General features: G+C 33.8%; 1 protein-coding gene across 2 annotated transcripts in view; it reads right to left on the bottom strand.

Annotated features, from left to right (window-relative positions):
• Stk31 (serine/threonine kinase 31) overlaps positions 1 to 10,943 on the bottom strand; it is a 77,169-nt gene that overhangs the window by 64,537 nt on the left and 1,689 nt on the right. For both annotated transcript variants that reach the window (XM_015490351.2, XM_048786322.1), the window contains exons 2-5: positions 8,304 to 8,357; positions 8,161 to 8,213; positions 5,585 to 5,683; positions 1,617 to 1,691 (exon numbers count right to left, since the gene is read on the bottom strand). In XM_015490351.2, coding sequence (XP_015345837.1) covers positions 1,617 to 1,691; positions 5,585 to 5,683; positions 8,161 to 8,213; positions 8,304 to 8,357 — 281 coding nt within the window. The remainder of the gene's footprint in view (positions 1 to 1,616; positions 1,692 to 5,584; positions 5,684 to 8,160; positions 8,214 to 8,303; positions 8,358 to 10,943) is intronic.

Here is a 10,943-nt window from a genome sequence, read left to right as displayed (position 1 = left end):
GTAAATGGATAGAATTGGAGAATATCATGATAAGCGAGATAAGCCAATCCCCCAAAACAAAGGCCAAATGCTCTCTGATAAGTGCATGGTGATCCATAACGGGGAGGGGGGACAAATATCAACACTCAATCTGAATTATAAATATCTCCAGAGAAACCATAATTTGCTGTTTTCTGTTGATTACCTGTATATTAGGATGGAATTTTACCTCAACCTAACAAATGCATTCAGGATCAGAACTCTAGTAATATAATCAAATTAAATCACAGTGTTTCTATATTTGGTACTAGTTAAGTTCCAACAGTCCCATTTTTCATTTTATCTTTTTTTTTTATTAACAACTGGTATGTCACACAAACATGAATCTATTAAGCTTATGGCCCTCTCTTATTTTCTTTATTAATGTTAAAATCAATCAACAATCAATCAATCTTAAGTTAGAAACAAATCTAAAAAGTTATCAAACTTCCTTTGATAAAGTTATACTCACTCCAACTAGACCATGAAACAGATCAAACTCACCCTTACTTCCGTATCTAAAAAAGTCAAATGTCACCTTGCCCCTTGATTCAAAAAGTTAGAGCAGCCAATCCAAAAATAAATGCAAAATATAATTCCAAGTGTTAAATGATACGGAAAATATCTATTAGAAAGGACAGTTTCACTAAGATAAACCATTACCTATGACAATAATAAACAATGAGTTTTTTTAAAAAAACAAGATAATCAGAGTTTTAAAGTTGTTTAATCTTAACACTTTATTACACCAAGAAAACTATTTATAAAACACATATATTATAAAACATATTTTAAGTCCAGAAAGCAAATATGGAAGAAACACTAAGGGAAGACCTGTGAAATGTTTTTATACTGCCTACAATGTGCAATTGCCACTAAACAACTATTCAGAATCTCCTCTCCCCAAATCCTCCTAAAAATATTCCCACAACTGGCTGGGGCTGGGGCTCACTGGCAGAGCACTTGCCTAGCACATGTGAGGCACTGGGTTTAATCCTCAGTACCACATAAAAAATAAATAAAGTAAATAAAGGCATTCTGTCCATCTACAACTATAAAAAAAATTTTAAGAAAATCTTCCACAAGCTTTCAAGGTTAGAGAGAGAAAATTAATCACATTAAACCTAGGAATAAGAATATGGCAAACCAACCTTCATTATTAAAGATATTCACAACTAAGTAAAAAACACACCTAACTTCAGGATCAAATGTTCTTTTCCTATTCATCAATCTTAATAAAATGAACTTTTAATGTTATTCATTAGCAAGGAACAAACATAATTATTAAAAACTGAGGTGCAAAGGACCAACCAGTCACCAAAAATAATCCACAAGCTGTATCAACTATTCTTTGACAGTCTAAATTATAAAAAAGAAACTTAAATTCAGAAGAACATTCCTGAATCTTATCTGTTTTCAAGTAACTAATTTCTTCTTGTGTTCACTAGAAAAGAAAAACATGTTTTAATCAATTTATAAATTCACTAAACCAGACCTTATTACTACCAAGAATATGCAATGATGGGCTAAATAAGCATCAAATTTTGGAAGCACATTAAGAATTCCTTAGGGCAAAAAATCAAATACATATTTCTTGCCTTTTCATCACTGATGATTTTCAGTACTTTGCATCTGTACCAACACTTATCTTCAGAAAATAATCCACCATAAATCTAAAAACAGAAAGCAAAATTATTTGGTATCTTAATGAAGAAAAGCACACTAAGTAGATTAGCATTTATTAAGTGCTTACTATGTGTCAATAGCGTTTTACATATAATAACTTATTAAATGCCCAGAACGCCATAAGGCAGATCCTTTGTTTTCACCACTATGTACCCAATGTCATAAGTTAGTATTGAGCAGAACCCCTCCAAGTCCATTATGCTATTCTGCACCTCAAAAGAAACAAACAAGAAAAGTTTCAGGAGACTGAGGCAGGGAGATCAATCACAAGTTTAAAACCAGCTGAGCAACTTACTGAGACCCTGTCTCAAAATAAAAAGAAAGCTGAGGATGTAGAGTGCTAGCCTAGCATGCATGAGGCCCTGGGTTCAATCCCCAGTACTGCAAAAAAAAAAAAAAAAACTCAAAACAAAAGAAGGCACAAGTATCAAAGACTTAAAATAAAACTATTTTAATGTCTGAAGACATAAACAGGTATAATTATTCTTAGTCCTAAATATGCTGAATATTCTACATAAGTCTAATTCTCAACCATGGTGGGATCCATTATTTCCTATCAACCAAGAAAAATATTTTTATACTTTTTATTTTATATATAAGACATCAGTGATATCAAGTGGATAACTGGACAATAACCTGAACAATGAATTTTCATTTATTTAATAAATTTGTGTTTGAGTTTAATAAAAGAGCATAACAAAAAAAATTTGCATACTTTCAGTCATTTGCTCAGCCTTAGCATTTGAGAACTGATAATTCTTTAAAAGTGAGAAGAAGACTGTCCTCTATCCTATGCATTTTAGGATCTTTACCAGCATTTCCCCTGACCTTCATCCACTAGATGTCAGAGAACCACTTTCAGCTGTGACAACCAAAAACAGTCTCCAAACATTTTCAAATGTCTCCTGGGAGTAGGAGTTTGGGGATAAAAATTCACTCCAGGTTGATAACCACATTGAAGCAATATTGTCCCCAAGGGAATGAAAAGTGGCTCTTAGTGGACAGGGGGAAAGGGATCTTAGCTATTACAATGGTTTGTATCCCTATATGACAACAGAGATATACAATATATTTGTGATATTAAAATATGTTTAGGGGGAAAGGCCATCAGGAAAAAACAAGTCTAAAATGCTCCTTAGGAGGGAATCATGAACAAAAGGTTAAAGACCATGGCTTTCAATGACAGAGTATAAAATTAAGTTAAAACATTACTGAACTGGGACAAATTCACATATTTATTTTAAAACAAAAGTAATACATAGTAAAACCCCTCAATTCCCTAAAATGACAAAGGGCAAACCTATGCAGAGCCACAAACGTGCATCTAGCAAATCAAAGGCTACAAATGATAGATGTATTCAATTAGTAACAAACTCTGGTTCCCTCAGCTAACACTGAACAACTAGAGGTCAAGAAAGAGCACCAATAGCATGGAACCCTCTCCCGATAACTTTATTTCATTTTTAGTAAGCAAACAAGTTTAGTAGCAAAAATAGATGACAATCAACAGTTTTATTCTAATTTCAAACTCTATAAAAGATCAAATTATCTTTAATTAGGCTTTGAAACAATATACCAATATGATTAACACTTGGTAAAAGGCACATGACAGACATGGTATATGATTACAATCCAGTTGATGTATGAATGAGGATACTTATATCCAGGAATAGAACTGGGATCCAACCAAGCTGAGGAATCCGAAGTTCTTGGCTCTATAAATGTAAATAATCAGAGGCACCATAACATATAAATCTATCCCAAATAGTCTTGTATTGAGAAAACAGTACTATATATTCATTCCAATTATGCCTGGGCCCAATCTTCTCCCACAACCCCAACTAGCCATAGCAACTGACCTTCTCTACACAGTGAGGAGAAAACCATTAGGATCACCAAGAAAATTTTACAAAGTGTAATCAGAGATGAGCGAGGAATAACTTATAATTAGATTCCTATTATTGAAGCTAATTTGAATTTCTGGTAATGCAAGTGACTTATTTTGTATTCAACAGATAAAAAGGTATTGTCAATATTTAAACTATTAAATATAGTCATAGACTTCAGGAACACTAAAAAGAAACTTCACAAACTGCATTACCTTATCCATCTAATGCTTAGTTTCAAACTATGTTCCTTCCTTCTTAATTTCTTTTATATTTTTACGTATGCTATTGGGATTTTAATTGTTTTAAAACAAAACTAAAAGAGGTGTATTATTAAAAAAGAAAAGCACATAAAAGGGCTGAGTTAGTTCAGTGGTAGAATGGAGAATGTATGCTTAGCACATGCAAGGCCCTGAGTTCAATCCACAGCACACAAACAAGTGACTACCAAAAGACTAAGACATTCTCCAACTCGTGTCTCCAGAAAATAATTTTACACTAATTTCACATATACACTAGGATATTTGTGCTACCATCTGGATTTTATTTATATATATGTGCTTATGTTATGTACTCCATTCTATATCTTATTCCTTATTAGAAAACAGAGATATAACCCTGTCTTAAGCTTTTTGGGCTACCATAGCAAAATACCTTAGATTGAGTATCTCATAAATAATACATTAATTTCTCACAGTTCTGGAGGCTGGGAAATCCCAGATCAAACAGCCAGCAGACTCAATGCCTAATATGTTTCTATTCCTCAGAGAAGACACCTTCTTGGTACTTTCATGTATCTTCACATGGTAGCACCCTGATACCTCTTTTATTTGGAACTTCTCTTGTAAGGGCACTAATTCATGATATTATCACCACTCAAAGACCCCAACTCTCAGTACTTAACCTTAGGAGTTAGAATTTCAACACGTAAATTCCAAGGGGGAAAAAAAAAACATTTAGACTACAGCTATCTCCCTCATTTAAATAACCAATTAAATCGAGAAAGTTAACTAAAGCTAGGCACCCACCCAACAAAATTTACGGAGATACTCACTCTTAGGTGCCAACTCTGCACTTAAAATATAAAGATGAGTGCCTCTTAAAATTTTATAATTGCCTCATTCTAGTACCAGCCCCCCAAAGATGGTCAGACAGTATTCAAAAAGTCCATTAAATTTTCCAATATAGAGTTAACAGTCAAAGAGATGGGTAGATCCGCCCTTACCTAGCTAGTGACTTTCATAAAAAGTTATCCTGGCTTTTTTCAGGAATTTCAGGAAAAAATAAAAAATAATAACAACACCTGCCTTATATGGGCACTATGAGGATTAAATGAGTTAGCAAAAAGTGCTTAGAATATTGCCCAAAAAGGAAGTAAATGTTAACTATTATTATTACTACTGCTATTGTAAAATACTGAAGGATATTTAGTTGACCCTCAGTTTTTCTCATTACAAATAATGCTGAAATAAATATCTTTGTATAAACATATGGGTGCACTTATAAAAGTGTTCAAAGGGTAAATTCTTGGCAAAGAAATTGATGCACCCAAGGGCATCTATTATTTCGAAAAAAATGATTAATACCCTATAGTCACTTATATAAAATAAAGATGCCAATACAATTCAGTAAATAAACAATGGCTTTTTTATTAATCATGCTGTTAAAGTTGTTATATCCATTTTGGAAAAAAATTCAACCTCTCCCTTATATCACAATCACAAATTTACTGGAAATAATTGTAGCCTTTAAAAAAGGTAAAAGCTTCTCAAGACATATCCATATTGCAGCTATGTCAGGATTTCTTTCCATTTTAAGGCCAAATAATATTCAGTGCATAAGCATTTTTTGAATGAATATATTTACTATGAGTATTGTTTACACATTCTAAAATCCTTTCAAATAGACTTCAAGTTCCAAAAACTATAAAAAATCTAAGATGTAAGAAAGTTAACAAGAGGGATGAAACAACTATACCCAAGAATATGGCTCACCTTCTTTGGATCAAGATTTCCAAAAACTGAATTGGCATGGGGACAAACTTCACACAGCGAAGAACCAATCTTCATAATATCTTTATTTCTATTGATATTCTAGGAAGAATGAATAGAGTTTGACACTCAGTAAAATATTACTTAACTGTTATAAAACTGAGAATTCTATTAAACATATTTAAAAGGTTTTGAAACTTAGATATCAGATTGTATTCTTACATCAGTATTTTTTCAAAACTAAAATCAGTTATTATAAGAAATAAGACTAGTCTATAAAAAATGTTTACTTTCCAATTGGCTTAAATCACTTGAAATTCAAACAAAATATAAAAGGTTATTAAGTTATACATAAAGAGGGTTCCCTGGAGACTGGTTGATTCCAGAGCTAGGAAATAAAAGATATTCCTAGAGTGTCTGATGGTGTCCACAAAAAGAGAGAGAGAGAGAGAGAGAGAGAAGTGCTAAAAAAAAGAATGGGACATTTTTAAGGGCCAAGTAACCAATCTGTGTTCTCTGGCCAACATTTGTCCTTGTCCTAATGGCCAGAACAGAATTATCTGAACAACAAAATAAATAATGACAGCATTGAGTTATAAATAGTGGAATAAATACATACATCTATATTAATCTAAATAAATTATTAAAAAAATTAAAAATGATAGAGAAAAACAGCTCTTCTTTATAGAGGAACAATTCATAAATGCACTGGGAATGAGGAGATTAGAAATCAGCATTAGCCAAATACTAGAGTAAAAAATTATAAAATTTGTGGGTTAGCCTGTAATCCCAGAAGCTTGGGAGGCTGAGGCAAGAGGATCACGAATTCAAAGCCAGCCTCAGCAAAAAGGAAGAGCTAAGTAACTCAGTGAGACACTGGCTCTAAACAAAATACAAAATAGGGCCAGGGATGTGGTTCAGTGGTCAAGTGGCCCCGAGTTCAATCCCTAGTATCCCCACCTGCAAAAAAAAAAAAAAAAAAAAATTGGTGGATGAAAAAGTTCCCATGCTATAGGAAATATAAAGAAATTTAATTCCCTTCCCTCTGACACCATGTACATACAGTTCACAAAATCAAAAACTAGTATGTAAGCCGGGCACAGTGTCATTGCTTGTAAACCCCAGCAACTCAGGAGGCTGAGGTAAGAGGATTGAAAGTTGAAAGCCAACCTCAGCAAACTTAGCCAGACCCTGTCTCACAATAAAACATAACAAAAAGCTAGGGATGTGACCCAATGGTTAGCACCCTGGGTTCAATCTCTGGTACAAAAAAACAAAAAACAACAACAACAACAACAAAAAAAACATTAGTGGATAATTGTGTTTATTAGAGGAATTTCACATTCTTAAATTCTGCAACACATGCACTTTGGTGCTTAATTTTTTAAATATTTATTTATGTATGTATCTTTAGTTTTAGTTGGATACAATAGTTTGTTTTTATATGGTGCCAAGGATCGAACCCAGTGCCTCATGCATGCTAGTTGAGTACTCTACCACTGAGCCACCACCCCAGCCCCTTAATTTTTTATTTTCAAAACTGAATACACTATCTGACTTGTTAGCCTACCAAGAGAAAACTGGAAATGTTTCATAAATGCTTCAAATTTTATGAGGAGAAAAATTAGCATATCTTAAATTCAAACTTAAACAATCAGAAAAAAATGAGTTTTCTTTCTCTTCTAGAGAAGGTCTTGAGAGATATGGTAGCTTTTTCTTCTCACTGGTTTTATTCCCTTTACAATCAGCCACCATCTGAAGATAAAGGAGCCTTCATGAAAGTTCTTTGGGCTGGCCTAAGAGCATTCAGAATGTTCCAATGTTTGACATACCACCACAGGCTTTCCTACAATACAGCTTCTAACTAAACTAGGCTGTCCCAAATCCCTAGTAACAGAATTGTTTTCCTTTATAACAAGAAGGTTGAGAAAGCATTAAATGTCTTCATGTCGTGTGTGCCCAGACAGATTTTGAAGGGTTTGTTCTGTGATACTTAAAATTCTGTGATTGTATAAATGAAAAACATCAGCTGAGCCTATATGGTGGTTCTGTGTGTCCTAAATATGTCCATGATAGGATCAAGCATTCTTTCCTTATAAAGGAGCATAAAATCATTGTTAACATGTTGAAGGTACAAGCAGAGTCAGAAAGCTAAATAAATGAAATTTGTTTGATTAATTAAAAGATGACACTTAAAATTTTTATCTTTCAAGAAACAATCTTTAAAATGACCACTAGATGGAGCTATAACTTCACCCAATTATACAGCACCCTCTAGCCTCTTTAAATTTATGCAGCCTAGGATGTTGGTATTAATTACATTCAGTGTAATTATGAAGTCACAATCTTGCTGATTTTAACATTTTTATTCATTACTATGAATATACTACTCATATTTCAACTATAGTTACGGTTATAACCAGTTACATTTTAATAATGCTTAGGGCTAAACAATTTAACAAAAATTAGGCAGTGATAATGATAAACATACTTACTCCTAGGTTTTTTGTTGTCGTTGGGGAAGACAGGTTAGGGAGGGAGGGAGGGGAAGAAAAGAAAACAACCTGACTGCTATTTACCTGGGCCCAAAATGTTACTGCATCTTCGACATGACTTCCAACCACATCTTCAACTAAAACCAAATCACAATGTAAAGAAAATTAGAAATTAATCATCATAATCCAGCTCTTACACCCAAAAAAATAATTTTTAGCATCAGTACCTTTATTGTAATGTATATCTTCATCCATTTGGACAATTCCTGAAAAACTAAAACAATTCAATAGTTTGAATTAGGTTATAATAATCCACTCATTAACAATAAAGACTAAACTACATGAAGCTCAAACTTTCTCAAGTGTGTTCTGCACTAATGAATTCTGTCAAAATTCAAACTCCATATTAAAAATGAGCTAAAACACATTTTCTTCAATAGTTCTATTCTTGTGAGAATATTGTAGTTTACAATTTCATCATTTATAGTCTCTGTCCTTAAAATTATCATTAACAAGACTTTTACAAATTTACACTGAAAAAGATATGGAGGTTCCTCAAAAGACTAATCATGGAACCACCATATGACCCAGCACTCCTCAGTATTTACCCTAAAGAATTTAAGTCAGGGGCTGGGATTGTGGCTCAAAGGTAGAGTGCTCGCCTACCACAGATGAGGCACTGGGTTTGATCCTCAGCACTACATAAAAATAAAATGGAGATGTGTGTCCTCCTATAACTAAAAAATAAATTATTTTTAAAAAAGAATTAAAGTCATTATACTATAGTGCTACATGCTTTCCCATGTTTAGAGCTGCCCAGTTCATAAGCCAAACCACAGAACCAGCCTAAATGGTGATCAATGGATGAATGGATAAACAAAATGTTCTATACATACACAACGGAGTTTTATTCATCCTTACAGAAAAAAATGAAATTGTTTACTTACAGGAAAAGGGATGGAACTAAAGATTATTAAGCAAAATAAGCCAAACTCAGAAGATCAAGGGTCATATGTTTTCTCTCATATGTGGAAGCTAAAGAGGCAAAAAGGAAAAGAAAGATGGGGGCAAGAGGTCTCATAAAAATCAAAGAAAGATCAACAAAGGAAAAGGACCAAGGGATGGAAGGTGCAGAAGGAGAGGGGAAGTGCTGAGGACTGATATTGTCCAAATTATGTTGCTATATTGTGTGCACCTACGAATATGTAACAACAGATCCTATCATTATGTACAACTATAATGCACCAGTAAATAAAAGGGGAAAAAATAAAAACAGGAAAAAATTACACTAAAGATAAGTCATGCATTTTGATCACTTACATAAATCAAAACTTTGGAACAATGTGCCTATTTTTATAATAAATTAATGACTTGTCAAACAAAAAGAAGGCTTCTATAAGAAGAAAGAAACACTACAAATGCTTCATACTGGTAATCAATTTTCTTTTAAAGACACAGAGGCTATTGTTTTTGAAGATACCCTGGGACTAAAGATGGTAAAATAAATCAAGTTTTGCCCATTACTCAAAAAAACCATTTTCATTACATAATATTATACTTTCCCAACTGAAAAGTATTTCAAAAGAAATGTCTTCTACTTTATAATTTTATTCTCAACACACTAGAATACTGCACTGTCCATTCATAGATACTGAAGAAAAATAAAATGTTTTAATTGCTCAGTCCAAGCTGATTTTGCTTCCTTCTCAGAAAAAAAGTAATTTACAGAAGGTACATATCAACAATCTGATGGTGAATTTGATATGATTAGCTGGCATGACTCGCACCACTCTCTGCACCCCCTTACCACCACCACTATTTTTATGGTCTTGAGTTTTAAGACAAATATTCTATGCAGCTATATGTTGAAAAGGATGGGAGTAGTTCTCTTCACAGAACTGCCTTAAAAAGGCAGACATCCCAAGGCTGGGAATGTGGTTCAGTGGTTGAATGCCCCCCTAAGTTAAATACCCATACACCCCCACACCCAAAAAAAGAAAAGAGCAGATATCCTACAGTCTGTCATGTTTTTAAAAAATACTTTTTTAAAGAGTTATCTAAGAACACCACTATACCAAAGTTTCAAATGCTCTAAACAAAGAAAAAAAGGTTATTAACTCTTCATACAGAAGAAAAAAAGCCTTATAAAAACTTCATTCTTATGATTTTTGTTACAACTTTAATTTTTTTTTCCTTCAAATACACTAAATGCCTTTCAAACATCTTCAAACCAAGGGCTCTTCAATACTGGTCAAAAGTAATTTTTAAATTAAATTGACCGAAAACTTGTAAAACAAAATTGGAATCTGTTTAGAGGGATTACGTTTCCTTTGAGGACATTATGTCTGAGATTTAGTTTTAAAAAAAAAAAAAAGTTTACTTTGTAAAACTTACCACTTGCCCGAAAAACCTATTTTCTACCAGTTTTAAATTTTATTTTAAAATGATTGTCCCGCACGTTCATGCAGCACTGCTACAGTCCCCACTTTCTGCTTAAATGGATTACCAAACCTCCACTTCAAAATGAGAATTTGTAAGGCAGGCACAGGTGGCTTCACTCTTGTTGTAGAAAGGACTTTGAAAATTTAAGTGGCGCAGATTTGCGGGAAAGGGAGCAAATAATTCCACCCCAGGCTTTACCAACATTGTCATCTGCAAACCCGGTTCGCTCCCTGGCACCAAATTCAGAAACTTGGGCGCCCGTCGCCCCTTCGCGGCACCAGGCGGCCCCAGGGCGCGGAAGGCCAGAAAGCAGGCCTCGTGTCGAACTTGAGCCCTAAAATGCAACCAGCCCCACAACTAAGGTCCCAGAAGTGGCCACCAACGCACCTGCCACAAGGATTACTACTGACCTCACAATTTCAGTC

This window comes from Marmota marmota, unplaced genomic scaffold, assembly GCF_001458135.2.
Source record: "Marmota marmota marmota unplaced genomic scaffold, marMar, whole genome shotgun sequence".
Taxonomy (NCBI): Eukaryota; Metazoa; Chordata; class Mammalia; order Rodentia; family Sciuridae; genus Marmota; species Marmota marmota.
The sequence above is the reverse complement of the archived record's forward strand: the minus strand, read 5'-3'. Positions and strand labels throughout refer to the sequence as shown.